Here is an 18,294-nt window from a genome sequence, read left to right on the forward strand (position 1 = left end):
TGCGCTTCTCGATGAGGGAAAAGCTTTATTTGAAAGTACAAAAACAGACACAGCAGACCTATTTATAGGAATAATTTACCATACTTTAAAATCAGAGCAGAAACAAATACAGATTTTATTTGTACATGAGGGTAGTTCATTGAGAAGACATGTAAATAAATGAATGTAAAATAAAAAATAATTTAGGTGTTTGCTTTTAATAAAATTACACAATTCAATGAAATAAATATAAAATATATATGAGCAGAGTAATGACAAGTTGTGAAGGGTACATAATGAGTTTACGCTGCCATGTTACTTTCCTCGTATACAGTCACTCATTAAACCTCGACATGTTACCACAAGACTAGAACAAGGAAATCCATTTATCTCTAAAGTACAAACTTAACATAGAAACCTCTGCTTCTAAACAGATAATGTCTTTCACCGACACGACAACCGTATCATCCATACACCTGCTCATTTCTTTCTATTCATGGAGCTTTGACTGAATTTCAATCTGCAACACTAAAACTGACTTTCCACATTGCTAAAATTAAATACTGTAGCTTGTAGGACTGGCAGAGCTTTTAATCAAGCTTATGTAATCAAAGATGTGTTTTCATGAGGACATTTTAACCAAAATATACGAGCAACCTCCAACTCTACACATACATTTGCATTGTTACGGTTCATATAAACATGTAAAATAACCTTTTAACAGTTCCTTTACAGCTCCTCAGTAATAAGCTTCAGTCACATCAACTGTGGGAAGAAATAAGGCTGTTGAGAACAAGTTCAGTAAACATCCACGGTAGGTAATGTTTTTGCCTCCTTTCACCTATAAACTTGTCTACATGTCTGTTTTAAATGATTTTTTTTTTTTAAAAACTGCTTTTACTTTAGCAAAAAAAGTGAAGATAAATTATGTCTTGACAAATATTTTCTTGTGGTAAGCTAGCCTAAGAGCAACATGTGTCTTGAAAGCATTAAAGGACCTCTGCTTGGTCACACTGGATGTAGAATTCACAAAAAAGTACTTATTCACCTGGAGAGAGGTTTGTCTTTGATTATGGCACAGTACGGAAACATACTTTAACATTTTTTGAGCACTTTCAGACTTTTTTTAAAGGGTGTGCTGCCAAAAGCATCCACCTCATAACCAAATACAGTATTAAGTGCTAAAAATTCAACAATGCCTCGTTTGACAGCATTTTGTGTTGAAGTTCGACAAAGAGAGGTTGTAATGTTTGTCAGAAAATGCTTCAGATAATCTTGTAAGATAATGTGCTGAAAAATGACTTGTAAACATTTAATGTGTATCTATATATTCTTCTGACTTAATCCTGCCTCAGGTTTAAACAGACCTTGAACATAACAGGTCTGAGTGGACGGTCCGTAGCAGCTTTGGAACTTTTTCCGTAAAGGTTTCCTTTCGGTTACAAAATAATCATAATCATTTAAAACGCTCAACTAAATCGGTTGCCATCTTTTTAAAAAAAAATACATCAGGTCGATCTTGATGTCCAGAACACCCGACTAGGTTCACATTTAGGTGAATATTTAAAAATAAGAGCAAAATCTCTCTTTTTCTACATGAAATATTCTCATTCTCAAAAGGCACAACTGAGAACTGAACATTTCGTCAATATCAGGCAGTTTTAAATCGGATCACATCAGACCGATGAGCTCTTGTGTTGAATTATGTACAGTTGATTTCAATATTTGAACTCATTGATTCCTGTGCTAAAGTGAATGTTTGGCATGAAGTTCCAGCCAAATGATCCAGACATCCTGTAGAGTTTTTAACGTTTGAATTCTGTTTGCATAGACGTTTTGACTGCCAACCTCTCACCTAATTACATTTTAATTTGCTTTGTCGGTAACGCTTTATAATAACAATTATTATAAATGGTAAATTTATGTTTGATTAAACTTAAGTGAATAGTTAAGTCACTGTTAAACAATGAAATGCGTTATAAACCATTTATTAAGCAATTGTACAAATCATAAACAGTCACAATCAGTTACAACTTCACAATAAACAGTTGCTTAATAAATGGTTTATTAAACATTTCATTGTTTGTTAACAGCTGTTAGCTAAAATTTAATTAACTACACCATTTATTAATGATGATTATTTTAAAGGGTTACCGGATTGTTTGTTGTTATGCTTAAAAAAAGAGATGCACATGTGCTCTTCGCTAACAGTGTGAACCAGCAGTCAGGCTGTCATTTCCCTGTTTTTAAAAACGTAATTCTTGACTGTTACAGATGATTATCTGCAGCCTGCATGTAACCCTAGGCACTGTCTGTCTAACCTGTGAATTAGACCAATGGTAAATGTGCTGAGAAGAACTATTCATGGGGTATAAATACTCACAAAGAAGACTTAAGTTATGAGAGTAGTTTTCTCATTGTAAATGTGGATACAACTTTTTTCAGATAAAAGGTCAGCGTCAACATAATTCGACTTCAAAGAATGATTACATAATCACACCACTCCCAGGATAGTAAAAGACATAAATATAGAAAAATATGTAATATATAATATATATATATATATTTATATACTGTATATGCATATAAAACTAAGTATCAGAAAGAGAACATAGGATGTATCAACATAGAAACCAGGTGAAAATACAAAATGAGAGTAAGAACACAGCAATGCCCCTGCTTTAAAATCACAGCAGGTTGTACAGCAGCAAAGTTCCCCGTACTGTTCTTTGCAGCTATGGAACAGGGGAAGAACTGTCATGTCCTCTTAGCCAAGAGAAAATCCTGACATGAGCAATCTCTATTGACTTCACTCCAAATTAGGAATGGATCCTCTGTAAGAACGGTTTGATTTCAAGTGAATTTCATATTTAAATATCTCAAAACGCACAACAGAAGGAAGGTGTTTTTACTGCATGTTAGTTGTCATGACACCGCTGTTTGTAGAGATGGGCGTCAGGAGTTCTCTTGCAGAAGAGTGTGTCAAAAGCAAAAGTAAATAGCTACTGTTTCAGAGTTACCAACACCAGCAGCGGCACTTCTCGTGACCCAGCAGTAGGAATGATTTCTATTTGGACGGAGTTCTCAATGTAAAGTGATAGCGGAGGCAGTGGGAGCTTTGTCATAATCTGTAATATACAGGAAGTAAGCTGAATTGCATTTCACTTGTAAGGACCTCTCTTATTATCACTATATCCAATATGGATTACCTACCAAAGAGTGGCATATAAAAGAAAGAGGCAAAACATTACCCAATCAGTGCTGCGGCATACAGAGTATACCATCCTCCGTTACATGAGGCTTGACCTCGCAGTAGGTGGTCACACCACATTTAATCATCATGCAATTAAGCCCCAGTAACTTGAGTTTCTGTCATCCAATTCTAGGTATCAGCCGCCTTGTGAATTCTTTTCTTTTCTTTTTTATACTGTATCTTTACAGTTTTCTTTTAAGTGCTAAATAATGAGAGGCACTGAGTAATGTTAATTTGTCTGAATCCAAACAAATCTGGCCCAAAATGCTCCTTAATCACTTTCCATTTTACATTATAGTCTTCCCAAATCTACAGAAAAAAAGCATTCACCTCTTTTGCATTTAAAATATTACAAATTGTGAGTAATTTTGCTAAGATGCAAACAGAATCACTTGCAGCACCTGCCTGACGCCCTCCGACGTATTCAACAGCATTTTCAGCCCCACTGACAAAATCAATGTCACGAGAACATGTCAAACATTTCATGGACTAGTTGCCGACAGGAGAGCAAAAGGCACACGTTGCCAGCTTTAATAATATTTTACACGGGGAGTCGATATATTCCAGCAAAGGCTTCCATAAAAATTCCGGCCTACAGGTTGAGTTTTAAACTTTTCAAACACAAATGAAAAGTGTAACTTCAAAACTGTCAAATGAGACCGCCATTAGCACATGTATGGAAGCCTTTACTGGAGTGTTCTGACTGCTGTTGTCTAGTATTACTTCCTAAACGCTAAATAAGCTATTTGGCATGACCGACCACCGAGTTAAACTCTGCATAACCAAGACAGAAGTACAAACAATGGTGCATCACGAGTAGAGCTCTTAAGCTTAATGTTGGTAGGTTATCAAACTGCATAATGCAGTGCACTCCAAACGGGCCGTAGAGAGCCACGTGTCGGCAGGATTTCAGTCCATCTAAACACTCCAACAGGTGATTTTACCGCTTAGCACCTTCCAACAGAAAAGAGGGAACCAATCAGTGAAAACACCTGTTGTTGTGTTTGGCTGGCACTTAAAGGCAACTGGTTGAAGACCCCTGGTAACCTGGAACGATGAGTCATCTTTGTGTTAAACTACATGTCAGTATTAGATAATCATTTCTACAGATCACTCACTGATTCTTTTAAGGCAACGGCTTCAAAGGCTCAATCTACACTGAGACACTTTTACTTAGATATTTTGGCATAGGCTTTACAAATAGCTTTACTGTCACATACTTAATCTTTCATGTCTCAAGTATAAGAGCTGTCCTACACCAGTGCTGCCACATTAAGGCATGTCACATACTTTTTTCACACTGGAGTAAAAGCAAATCTCTATCAGTCATGGAGGACGGGTCACAGAGGTCCGATACCCTGCCGGTGCTGGGGGTCGGGGATGGGAGGGGGGGTTTTGCACAGTGCACAGACAACGTAGAATGTGTAAAAGAGACAGAAGGAGGAAGACAGAGTTGTGAATGCAGCATAACATCACATAGAGCTTGCCACCCCATTCCATCCCTCAGTCTAACTACTGAGCGTCCTCTCAGTACAGGATGAGTGGGTTCAGGCTGGGTCAGAACCGGGAAGGACCAGGCAGGACAAGGAAAGCCCAGTCCTGTCAACACTAGGAGGGAGCGGAGAACGGGGTCGGGCTGGAGTTGTTGTGATTGGCCGACTTGACGATGGTGATGACGCTGGTGGTGGCCACCTTTCCCGGTGAGAGGGGCCCGCGGGTCACAGTCCGGGCAAAACACTGCAGGGCCTCGTACTTGGCTCGCAGGGCATCCAGCTCCAGCCTCATGCTGGCGTTCTCGCGGGCCAGCTTGTCCACCTCCTGCTGCAGCTCTATCTTTTGTCTCTCCAGCTCTTCCTTCTGGGTGACACGTTTGATGCGGCAGCTGGCGGCGTAGCCCCTGTTTTTCAGGGTCCGTCGCCGCTGCTTCAACCGCACGACGTCATCCTTGGTCAGCCCACGCAGGTGCTGGTTGAGCTCCCGCACGGACATGGCCACCAACTCGTCGTCACTGAGCGCCGGGGCATTCTCGCCCGTCTCCCTCTTGACCTGTGGAACAAGAGCAGCGGATAAAGGACCAGCACCATGCTTGACACAAGTCCAGTGAAACACAACAAACTTCTCACACTTACCTTTAAAGCTTTGCTCGTCTTAAAATGAGTCGTCATTCCCTGCATGCAGACAACTGGCCAGAATCTCACAGAAGACACACTGAAAAGAAAGAAAGAAGAAATTGTGTAAACAGCTGACTTATAATACGTAAAACAAAAATATCAGTGGTGGAAAGTAACATAGTAGTGGGAGGAAGCCAGGTAGAACATGCCTCTTTATACATTACTAATAATAATCCATTATTATAATATGTAATTTAATAATTCTTGTTGCATAATTCGTACTTTTACCTTTGATATTTTATATTTTTACTTCTAATAACTGTGTACTTTTAACTATTTTGAATAAAGTAGTGTCTAAGTATTTTTAATTTGTTATTTATTACAATTTTCCATTATTTAATACTTTGACAGTGACAGATCTAAATATTTCTGCTACCACTAATGGAATATAAAGTAAACTACTCATGTACTTTACTTAATTACAATTTTGAGGTACTTGAAGTACTTAACCTGAGTATTTCCATTTTCATCTACTTCATACTGACACTTCACTTTAGAGGAAAATATCCAACTTTTCAATCCACTACATTTATTTGATGACCAGTTACTTTGCAGATTACAAGCTGCATCAGAGCCAAAGTACCTTTTTTTTTTATTGACAGTCGTATTAAAAAAGACTGATTCTGACAATCAGAAAAATGTTAAATATCTGATCTGATAATCAGCCATATCAAACTACTTTCAGACTTTTACTCAAGTACAATCCGTACAGGTGACTTTCACTCACACTCATTTTACTCAAGAGTGACTTTTGAACACTTATTACAACACTCCTCGTCCTTATTTTTGTATGTTGCACATACTGAGTATTGTGTAATATTGACACTGGTCCTCCCCATAACCCTCCTACAAAGACATCACAACAACATACCACGGTTACGTCATGTGTCAATATTTGTGTTTGCGTGTTAGAGCCGCAGACGCCAGCAGAGGGCAGCATGACACCACTGAACACCCACGCTGGAACACTCCTATATTTACTTGTTTGAGAAGGAGGGCCGTGACTATGTAGTTCACTAGACCAAGCGAGATTAGAAACAGCCAGACAGCCACTCTCCCCCTCTCTCTTCATAGACCTTTGCGTTTAAACCCCCCTGCTCTCTTTTGAGAAAAGCCTCTCTGTGCTCATTACAGTCAGGCGCATGCTTTCCAGCCTGCTGCCATGGCCAAAAAAAGGCGAGAGCGCTGAGCTGTGATCCTGTGAGAGGCACACATCCCCCCAAGGCTCCATTTCAGGACCTGCAGACCAGCCTGACTACGAGCTCACTGTTCCATGCTCGCCTGCTGCCATGGAAACGCCCTGCAAATGGGCGTAGGAGTGTGAGTCACATGGTCACCAAAAGGGTAAACAAGTCTCATTCATAACCGCAACACAGCCTATACATAGTACAAATCAGACTCTGATAAGTTAAAGTGCTCGGTTTGTCTGTGAGCCTTCTCTGTTTCCCATCTGGTCTTGTGTTTATTCACCTAATCTGACGCGGGTCCGCAGGGACACTCAGCCGACTCTGCCTCCTCATCACACATTAAAACAGACCATCACATCAGCATAACATTTACAGTTATGCTGAACTTTACAGGGCAGCAGATACGCATGTGGAAAAAATTCCTGGAGATAGAGTGTCACAGAGAAATAGTTTCCTTTATAGTCACTGATGTATTTTTTGCTGCGAGACAATGTAGTCTATCGGTTTAGAGCCGCGTCTTGCTGCTTGGATCCTCTTACACTGGGCTTTCCTGAGCTGCTCCATGCCCTTATTTAACTCTGGAGGATATATTTAGCTCACAGTGCTGACACAAATTTCTGCCAACTAAACAATTTAAGTGAGCGCGCGATAAGTGATACCTCAGGAAGAGGGCAAATATTCTCTGCAGTGCTGGTAGCTGCAGCTTTCATGGGTGTGGCTGATCCTTTTTAGGGATATTTAGCTTTAGTTTTCAATGTGCTAGAGCTCTATTACTAATACTTTGCAACTGTGGACTTGGAAACACTGGAAAACAACTTTTTTTTTTTTCTTTGATGGGGCTGGACATTAGTCAATGCTCTTATAATAGCAACATCACCATCTACAAAATGTGCTTTTTCTGTCACAAGCAGACGAACCTCAAAGACTCCAGCCTCGGAAAATGAACAGATGAAAAATACATGCACAAACCAAACCCAGAGCCACATGAACTGCTGTTTAGACATTTAAAGAGCAGCTTCTGCTCTCTGAGGCCCTTCATTCGTTTTGCAAAACACCCAGCAAAGAATTGCATAATTGAGATTTCACAAGCATCAAATAAAGATGAAGAGCCGATCCACAACTTTCCTCGAGAGCAAGTTGGCCTAAACAGCCTATCTTAAGTGGCGTTGCGTCAGAGGGGGGGTCCCTGGGTATATTCCTTTGCAAAGATCATGGAAAAGTGGTGTGGGGGCCTCCCTCGCTTCATACAAGAGGCCTAAAGCTTGAACCAAGAGGCCAGGTTGTGTCCCTGAAATTCTTTAGGCATGTGCTTATGTTTTTGCAAGTCGCAGAGGGACAGGCTTTTTCCTGATCAAGACGGCAACGTTTCCTCAGATGAAAAGCGGCAGCCAAAATCCACTCTTTATGATGTTGCCACACGGACGAGACAGGCGTATTTCACAACAAATCATGGCTTCTGGCTACAGTCAAGCAAACAACTCGTATTAGGTTTTTCATAACAGTAAGAAAAGGACTCTGGGAAAATACCTCCAAAGAAAAGCCGCAGATGGCGGGGTAAAGAACAAAACCGCATTCCTGAGTGAACACACATGTGCAAAACCCTCACATGCAAAACACACGCAGGCAAATCTTTCAGGCTGGATATGTCCCGCGATGCACTCGGCTATGGGGGTGGAGTTCAGACGATCCCACTTGTAAAGCAACGGCTGCAAAATTCACAAAATGTCTGGAATTCAAAAGTGTCTCATGTCTTTTTCACTTGCCCAAACAAATCAAAGGCAGCCTGTGTACACATGTGAGGAAGTCAGGAGTCCAGACACTGGAAACAAAAAGGCCTATCTGTGTTTTTACTTCCATAACTTTCTCATTCTCCCTCAAGGTGATCCTCTGATGACTGATAACCAAAAAAATGTGCTGTTTATGCAGCAATAATGTAATGAAACAAGTCACAACTGTGCAGATTAGTGACATGAGAACAGCTAACTGTCCATTATGAAGACTTAACACACATTTCATGGTAATGGTTTGTTTCTTATTTGATGTGGAAAGCAGAATATTTTCTGGTTAACCTGCGACTTTGTTCTCTGGGTGAACACACTGCTTTGAAGATGAGCTGGACCTTTTCAAGACTATTTTTGAGGGGAAAAAAAACAGGCAAAGACTCATTTTTACGCACAAATCAGCCTGAGTTTAACAGCTCTAATGAGTCTGTATTTGAGTTAAATAAAACTGTGTGCCACTCGGTCACTGATGCCACATGTTTTAGTTTTTGAAGTCAGGCATCTGATCAAGTTCCAGGCTGCACTTTGGTTACAGCAGGTAGCTGTGGGGCCCCTCTTCTCCTAAAATAAACAGCATATCAAAGACGTATGCGCTCATGCTCCTGTGATAAATGCACAGTTGGTTTGCCTGCTCTCTTTGTTTTTCTTCTCTTTTTCTTTCACTTTGGGAGTTGGTAAAGCAGACTTGTTGCTTCCCTTGACAGCCTGACGCCCTCCTCTGAGAAAGCTCTCGCTTTTCTTGCATTTTTATCAGGGAGGTGGGGAGATTTCTCTCCAGTCTGGTGCGCGCCGCCGCTCGCTGCTCTTTCTCCAGCGCAGCACATTTGGTGGGATATTATGTGAAGGAAATGGAGAGCATAGCTGAGCGGTGAGTCATGCTGTTTACTGGTAAAAGCGACGACCAGCGGTAGGGAATCACACCCTCCCGATCTGACGTTTCCTGGAAAATCCCGTTGTTTCACCGGGAGGAAGGAAAAGTACAGAGAACCTTGGAAATGGTTGGCGTGACCGGCGGAAAAGGAGGAGAAGTCGCTGAATATCTGAGCAAAGATATTCTCCCAATCAGGGACACTGGGATTGTTAGAAATGTCAAGAATGCAAAAAAAAAAAAAAAAACAAGAACTTAACTATCCCACTTTTTTACTAGCTGGGAACCAATAATGTGTGAATCATAATGTCATCACATCTTCCATTCTCGAACAAGACTCACCAAAACAAAGCAAGGCTCTCTAGTTGAAAATACTTTTTTTAATAAGGTCCAGATTTCAGAGAACAGCTAGCCGAGGCACAATGTGACAGCAGCCTCTACATTTTGAATGCTGTGGAGCTTGAAAGTGTTTGTTTGTGTTGCTGCAACTGAGTCACAGTGGAATCAGGAAGCTGCCAAGGAAAAAGATCAGCTCTTGAATCAGCAAGTCCGCTCCATCGAGAACCCACGAGGAATTCCCAATAACACTATCCCACAAAATAAATAAATGAGTAAAGTTGCCACACCTCGGAGGTGAGAGCAGCTGGTTAACATTCAGTCTGACAGCTAAAGAGAAAGAAAACACAGGAAAAGGCTGGATGCAAATCACTGTGGGTGGCGTGGTGAGCAGTCTGAGGCGCTCTATAACTGTCACTTTGTCACTTGGATGGATGCACCACAGGCCTGTTCACACATCCGTCTGTTATTGCCTCTGTGTTGGGCATGTTCAGCTGTGGATAAAAATCACTGGCTCCCAAAGTCAATAATCAAAACTCGACATCTTTTTTCCAGTTAGAGGAGCAAAACACCACAGCGACCGTGACTCATCGCATCACCAACCACAGCTATTCTACTTTCACAATACTCCACCACAGAAACGTTTTGCATTCTGCGTCGCTTTCATCCATCACCACTGACCAGCCGGGCGAGAAATCGCACATATCTGGTGACAATTTAATTCAGTCCTGCGTTTCCTGGGGAATTTGTGCCTCGTCACTGTCACAGGCTCTGGTGGAGGTGGTGCAATGAGTCATGCAGCCAGCCTGTGATACTTCTCCATCCAGAGAAGACATCATCGCTTTGGTGATTGAAGCACATGTTAACCTCATGACGGGGTGGGAGTGCACCCGCTCCCACTCTGAGAGCAGCAGACAGTGTGCACCCACCACAAACAACAGTGAATCAGATCTCGGCACAAATCTGTGACCATCAGAGTGAAACAAGACAAATATTTTCCATATATTTAAAGGTCAAAGTCTGGGTTACGCAATAAAAAGACAACAAGTTAAGCTGGATTGTTTCTTAGTTAAAATGTGTTATTATCTGGTAATAATAAATAAATAAAAATGTACTGGACTTTCAGGACAAAGTTTCCTTATCTTCACCCATGCCATAAACGTCTATGGAGACATGGAGAATTGATAGCTGATCACAAAGATAAGATGAAGCCCTTTCTTTCCCCCCCACAGTGATTTATAGTTTGTGGAAATATGCGCTCCTCCTGCTGTTAAGTGACTGTTTGTTTCTCCTGTGTAGGCCAAGTCAAGTCAGGCAGCGCTGGTGGTCTGACTTCACATCGTGCCCTTTGTCCCACATGTCTAAAATGCGCACCACGTGTTGTTTCCAATGTCAGAAGTAGGCTGGTATTTTGCATTAAGGCAGCCTTTGGTAAATCCCGCGTCAAAAGGAGCAAGAGTGGCAGAATTAAAGGCGATGTGGACGGGATCTTTTTTTATTATCATTATTATTATTTAAGAGGTTTATTTCACTTCTGTTTACCCAAAAGCACATTGAAGTGAGAGAAAGTTAACATTTTTCGTACGTTTATAATATAATATTATATAATAACTCAATGTTTTGTAGTGAAATATTAACTTTAGGAACATTTAGCAGCATTATAACCTCAATATTAACTTTTATTTACTTTGGCAAAAGTAACATATTTACATATTTCTTCAATAAAAGTGTTAAATACGCATTTATTTACATTTTTTAACAGATAGCCAACACGTTTTTACTCACTTTCACAATTATTAATTAAAAAAAAAAAAAAAAAAAAAAACAGGCAAAAAAAAATTAAAGAAAGTAGAAACAAAATAAGCTTTTTAAAGAAAGCAGATTTTTACGCACACTTCCTACAGACGACCGAACCAAACTGGAGCCACATTTTTTCGTGTGTTATTATGTTACTCCAACACAACACGTGTCTACGCCACTGAAACAATCTCACAAAGTCAACATCAGCTCTCACAACCCCGGGGATCCAAACTTACTCCTAACATGACCGACGTGAAGCTGACTGCGCGCTCCGATATGTCACCGCCACAAGTCCAGCATAAGCAAAAAATATCACCAGGAATGTCAAAACTTCTTCCCAACAACAACAACAACACGCACAAAAAAGAAAAAAAAGAAACACAACCTCACCTCTGTGGACGCGGGTATCTGTGGAGCGGAATGCGTAAAATCTCCTGGAGTAGGTTTCCCACACAGCCGACGCAGTAACTTGACACAGTGCGTATAGCGCGTCCAGCAGCCGGGCCGCCGTGTCTCCTCGGACTAAATTAACTACAAAACAACAACAATGTACCAACATTCCACGCTCTGCTTCCGCAAGCACTCACGTCACCGATTCCTCGTGACCGCCCCCTCCATTCATGAAAATAACTTTCTGCTGACGTCAGTCTGGGAAGAGGGGAGGGGGTGGGTGGGTGGTGGTGGGGGTGTGGGGGGGTGGTGGTGGTGAGGCCATAAATAGAAGATAGATACTGCTGGCGGCTGCTTTTGCTTACTTTACAAAACTAATCTGTACAAAGTCAGCTCATGTTGCAAACGCGTTGCCAAAGAGCACTCAAGGAAAAAAAAACTCACTTTAACTCCCTGAAAAGACAGAAGTTGCTGCTCGCTCTCCTCTCCTCTCCTCTCCTCTGTCTTTTATGGTCAAACTACAAGGTTCTCAAAAGAAATGTGCATTAGCTGAGAGAAAACAGCGACCTCCTCCTCCTCCTCCTCCTCCTCCTCCTCCTAGCTCCATCTGACTTGGGAGCAGCGGTAGCATTCCATTCCTGAGGAAAGTATGTGGTGTAGTAGCCCAGCAGTCACAGGATTTCTCTTATTTTAACTGCGCTGCAGCCAGTAACGTCACAGGTTATTCTGGGGTAATTAAGTACTGAATGCAAATATGTTTAGTCAGGAGCCTTTTAAGGGGCTGCACTGTGGTGGGTTCCCCCGTGTGAAGTTACCCCGTATGAGAAAATAAAGCTTGAGGTTGGTTCTGACAATGCAGCCTGTTTGAAACAGTGTGTTTTACAGTGTGAACACTGAGGAACACACGGTTCAAACGAGGTTTAAAGAGGAGACGAAGGCACTATACTGTTTTTTTTCTGCATTTCAAAAACTACTGCCTGGTAAACCACTTTTTTAAATCACATCTTCGATGAGTATGAGCAATACTGTATGTGGAATTTGCAGGAATGTAAAACACATTTGGATCTAAGATCACAGATGTCAGCAGCCTCGCAGCACATGTGGGTAAGGTAAACATCTGGATCTAGAGCCTGTGTGGCAGCCGGAATAACTAAATTACATTTGGGATCTGAGTTTTTCAGCCAGTTTCCTATTTTATTTTTATTTGTTTCTGCTGACTGGACCATAACGGCTCGGCGCAGACTTTCAAAAGCTAAATTTATCCTGTGAAATTACCCGCAAGTTTCTCGCAGGATATACTGCCTGGTGAACCGCTTTATATCTCAGCGTCGATGAGTAATGATACTGTATGTGGAATTTGCAGGAATGTAAAACACATTTGAAACTCAGATCACAGATGTCAGCAGCCTTGCAACACATGTGGGAAAGGTAAACATCTGGATCTGGAGCCTGTGTGGCAGGAATTATTAAATTAGATGTGTAATCTGGGGAGTTTTGCAGCCGGTAAGCCTTTAGGTTTTTAAGGGATGGACTCTGATTGGTTTCCCTGTTCATTCACCTTGAGTTTGAGGTTGGTTCAGATGACGCTGCCTGTTTAAAACAGTGTGTTTACACTATAAACTCTGAGGGATACACAGTTCAAACAAGGCTTAAAAGAAGAGACGGATGCACTTTCCTGTTTTTATCTGCTGACTTGACGATTATGGCCTCAAGTAAATCTTGAAAAACTACATTAATCCTGTGAAATACACTTTTCCTGTAGGATATACTGTCTGGTAGACCATGTTATCTCATATCCTAAATGTTGTGAGCGATGCAGGAATGTAAAACACAAGTTTAGATCACAGATGTCAGCACATGTGGGAAAGGTAAACATCTGGATCTGGAGCCTGTGTGGCAGAAATGATTAAACCACATATGGAGTCTGGTGAGTTTCATGAACATTTTCATATGTAGCAGTTAATAGTGGCTGTACAGTTGATTTATTTCCGTCTGCTGAGCAGAGATGTGGACTCGAGTCGACTCAGGTCGCTGTTTTGATGACTTGACAGAAAAATAACTCGTGACTTGACTTAATTTGAGACATGATGACTCGAATTACTCGTCTGTGTCCATTTTGTCTGTGACTTAACTAAGGACTCGACTTGACCTGACTTGAAATGAACTGGGACTTCCTTGAGACTCGTAGTAAATGACTTGAGTCACATGTCTGCAGCTGACTTGTGCGGACAAGAGACAAACACTTGGGGAAAGAAACGGCCAAACATCTTATTTAAAAGTATAATCTGAGGACACCTGGTTCGAAGCCTTTTAGTTGCCAGTTTCAGGCCAAAAGCAGCTTCCTTATTAAATCATTTTGTTCCGCTGTGGTTTCTGTTTAAAGGTGCTGAGTTAGAAAAAAGAGGAAATAAAGGCACAAACATCGTTTCAGATGCATGATGACCTTTCAGATAAAGTGTGACTGGTGGATGACTGGTAAACAAATGTGAAATGGTGAGTAAGACTTGAGTAATGTGGCTCTTAAGGCCAAAAAAATTAATTAAATAAATGAATAACACTTTAGACCAGTTACTGTACAGATGTTTCTCTAGTCTTTGGAGACTTTTATTGTTTTTCCAAAAGCACTGACGTTAGACAAATACACCCTGAATACTGAGTGGAGCTCTCCCTCACACAGATCACACTGAGCTGCTTCCAGCAAAACTGACTAACCTCCCAAGTATTCATCTCAGTTGCCTCGGCCTCGTGCCCAATCTCCAGCCTAGCGTAGATTTAGGATACTGTCATCATTTACCGCTAGTGACTCAACACACGAAGCTCTTCCTCTGAATCCCACGTGGAATCAATTGCTGTACGAGAGGCGGTGGGCTTGACTTGTTTCATCTGCACTGGAGCATGTTTCGAATAAAAAAGCAAATAAACTCTGGCAGATGAGAAAGCGGCGCTGTGTTCTGGCTGGCTTGTGTCATCGTGTTGACCACAAACAACAACGCACCGTTTCCTTTGTGTCACCTTCCTGTAACGACATAAATGCAAACGTCAAAGCAGGTAAAGCAGCTCTCATCTGCTTCTGTACCTCCGAGATAAAAGGAAGAGCTTCGAGGAAGGAAGGAGGGTAAAGAGATAGATTACATTACATCAGACTTCATGGTGGGATGATACTTTTGTGCAGTTGTTCACTGTGAATACTTTTACTTTGCTACTTTAAGTGTATTTTGATGCTAATACCTGAGTATTAATGCAGTAACTTCACTTGTATTACTACTTTTACCTGAGTAAAGTATCTAAATACCTAGATTATATTATATTAGATTAAAATATGACATTGGTTGTGATGAATTTTGATCTGAAGTGAGATTGGATGCAATGGGATTATATTAAACTAGATTAGAACAGAGATGACATGCCAGCAGATTAAATGAGATGGGATTAGCCCGGGTTACGTTGGATAAGAACAGAGGTGAGATTGTGTGACATGATATTAGATTACATTACATGTGATGTGATGAGAATAAGTGAGATGAGGCCAGATTACCTCAAATGAAATGAGATTACTTTAAATCAGAGATTATCACATTAGATCAGATGGGATGAGAGCAGATTATGTGACACTATTTTTCACTGCATTAGCGATGAGACCAGATTACCTCAGATTAGATGATATTATTATTAGAGATTATTACATTAGATGAGATGAGATTACAATAGTTGATAGATTATTACATCAGATGGGCTGAGAGTAGATTGTGTGACACTACTTTGTTCTACATCAGAGATATGATGAGGATTAATGAGATTAGACCAGATTACATGAGATTAGAGGTGAGATTTCAATAGTTTATAGATTATTACATCAGATGGGCTGAGAGTAGACTGTGTGACACCACTTTACACTACATTAGAGCAGAAATGAGATATGATGGGAATAAATGACATAAAAGCAGATTACATGAGATTAGAGGTGAGCTGGGTGGTATTAGATTAGAGATGAGATTACAGGTAGATTAGAATGAGATGAGACTAAATGAGAAAAGACTGCAGAAAACCTTGAACAGAGACAATGACAGGGCAATAAAACTACAGTACAGCGCTGCTATATTATCTGTTTCCTGTAAAAACCTGCCAGTTGTCGACAAAGAGAAATAACAATCTCTGCAGGAGCAGCTCTGATGTTCTGCATCAGCCAGACATCCAGCTGCTCAGTCAGTGCCACACCACCCAATTACTGTCCATCTGCTAACAGTGTCCACAGATGACCTGACGTCCTCCCATTGCGTCTAACAAAACACAAACAGCCGACCATGTGCGGCAGACTCGTCGGGGCTTTCGCTAGGTCGACGTGCTGTGGGGTCTCGCCTTTTCCAGGCGGTTTTGCATTACAGGAAGTAACACTGAGTCACTAATCTCGCTCCTTTCTGACTCAGACTGTTGAAGTCAGAAATCTGATCTGGCACAAAGAGGCCCCCCTGTTGTAAGGGGATCACTTTTTTCTCCCAAATGCTCCATATTATTAAAGAGTAAAAAAAAAAGCAGTTATTGACCACGCAGAGTTTTTAAAACTGAAATAATGAGTCACAAGTGGATAGAAACATTTTCTTCCTCCAAGTGTTCAGGAATATCTAGCTGAGAATGCCTGACACGTTAGACAGCCGCCTCTGGCACACTGCGAGCCGTACGTCATGTCAGAAGTGGAAGAATTGTTTTTGCAGATTTGTAGACTTCCCATATGACACAAGATTTAATTTGGAACATTGACTGGACATTCCACTGACTTCACCGAAATGTGTTTCATATGAAAACACTTTACGTAACCGGCTGGCAGGTCCGAGCTGCATGGAAACGAACATGGTGAAGTTACTGTAGTAGTGGTGGCAGCAGCTGGAGCAGGCCGTGGTGGACTGTTTACAGCCTGACAGGCACCACACTATCTTAAAGCTTCACCGTACTGAAAAACTGTTTGATTAGCAAAATTAAAGTTAAAGAAAGCTTTTAAACGTAGTAGTTGAGAGCTACAGTACCAACTAGTCTCGTCAGTGCTAAGCAATGTTTAAGGAATGAACAGATCGCTGCTGCTGATTATTAAGCAGTAAAGCTTCTGTGATCCACTTTCTTTTCCTCGGGGCATGGACGTATTTGAAGAGTAAAAACATTGTGAAGTATTCCATTCTGTAATTTCTGAGGAAACATTGCATCTATATTAGTTTAACATGTGACTCACTCACTGTCATGAACTTTACGGATGACTTCTGCATCTCATTTCCTTTTGGTTTCAAACTGATGTGGTTTTTATTTTGTGGCTGCTGATTTACTGAATTAAATTCCAACTTTGGTATAATCTGGACTGAAATGTTGAGATTTATGACAGAGTTGCTGTGTTTTGTGTTGGCGCTGCTCTGTTTCGTTTCAACGTCCTCACACAATGCTTTTATTTTCCTTTTTTGATTGAAGCCTTGTGTTTCTTTAGGTTTTCACATGTGAAAGAAATTTCTGGTGAGGTGAAACCTCCCACCCTGCATACATTGAAGAAATGGCACCATTTTAATGCAGTGGGATGGACACTGCTGCCACCTTGTGTTAAATATGTTGTTTTTAAAGGTTGTGTGAGTGTAAAGTTGTCAACTTTGCTATTCTGGGTGAGAAAGTGATCCCAGTTTTACTCATCTGGAAAAGAATATATATTCAAATATTTTAAAAAATTAGATGCCTTTATCAAAACTTCTCTGTTTGATCATCTTTCTATTCTAAACATCTTATAATTCATCCTTAGGTCTCATTATATATAGAAATAAGTTGCTATAAACAACTTCAATCAGTCTTTCTTTCCTTGAGGAACGATTCTCTTGTCGTGATTATCAGAATGCTTAGTAATTCAACATAAAACTCCCAAAACTGTCAGTGAAAATGCAAAATATGCCTGTGATTAAAGTGAAAGTAGTATTATTGTTGAAGTAGGACTATATCCAAAAATGTCATTAGGAAAATAGATCATTGTTGCATGCAGAACATTGTCAATTATGAGTATGAGATGGCAAAATATTTGCTGACACTGACTCTACTGATGTGGAAAATGCTTTCTCAAGCACTGACAGAACCAAAGTAAAGCAACAGTGCTTAAAATGAGTCTTTGGCACCGTCTGCTGGAAACTTCCTGGTATTTGTTTTGTGTACATGAATTAACTCACGAAGAAACTGAGTCACTGTCCATTAGCAAAGGTCATATTTTATAAAGTAATTGTTTTTTTTAAAAAACTTGAAATGCTTGTTCGTTTCATCCTTTGTATGATTAGTTGTCTGCACATAATGTTACATGTAATGCACTGTTACAAAAATGACTCCTGAGTGCCCTCCAGTGGTCACATTGCGTAACTACAACTCTGTCGTTTTGAAAGACTTACTTTGAAAGTGTTGACCGGAAGCGTCACTATGCTATTGTCTCTAGCTTGATGTTGCAGTTGTAGTTACCCACTGTGGCCACCAGAGGGCAATTGTTATGCTTTTTACACTGCCCCCTGTGGTATTAGGGTGTAAT

At 40.7% G+C, this 18,294-nt stretch overlaps 1 protein-coding gene across 1 annotated transcript; it reads right to left on the reverse strand.

Annotated features, from left to right (window-relative positions):
* Window positions 1-5: 5 nt before the first annotated feature.
* Window positions 6-11,866, reverse strand: mafk (v-maf avian musculoaponeurotic fibrosarcoma oncogene homolog K). Its single transcript, XM_073493897.1, has 3 exons — window positions 11,766-11,866; window positions 5,362-5,440; window positions 6-5,278 (listed from the first exon to the last, which is right to left on the reverse strand). The coding sequence occupies exons 2-3, from the start codon at window positions 5,404-5,406 to the stop codon at window positions 4,841-4,843; spliced, it is 483 nt and encodes a 160-aa protein (XP_073349998.1). The 5' UTR covers window positions 5,407-5,440; window positions 11,766-11,866; the 3' UTR covers window positions 6-4,840.
* Between the last annotated feature and the right edge of the window lie 6,428 nt (window positions 11,867-18,294).

The sequence above is a fragment of the Pagrus major genome, chromosome 23 (genome assembly GCF_040436345.1).
Source record: "Pagrus major chromosome 23, Pma_NU_1.0".
Taxonomy (NCBI): Eukaryota; Metazoa; Chordata; class Actinopteri; order Spariformes; family Sparidae; genus Pagrus; species Pagrus major.

Excerpts from the sequence above, each read along its gene's own strand:
- mafk (XM_073493897.1), bottom strand. The coding sequence starts at position 5,406 with ATGCAGGGAATGACGACTCATTTTAAGACGAGCAAAGCTTTAAAG. Across the intron at positions 5,279-5,361 it reads AGACGAGCAAAGCTTTAAAG|GTCAAGAGGGAGACGGGCGA; the intron begins GTAAGTGTGAGA and ends CTTGTTCCACAG.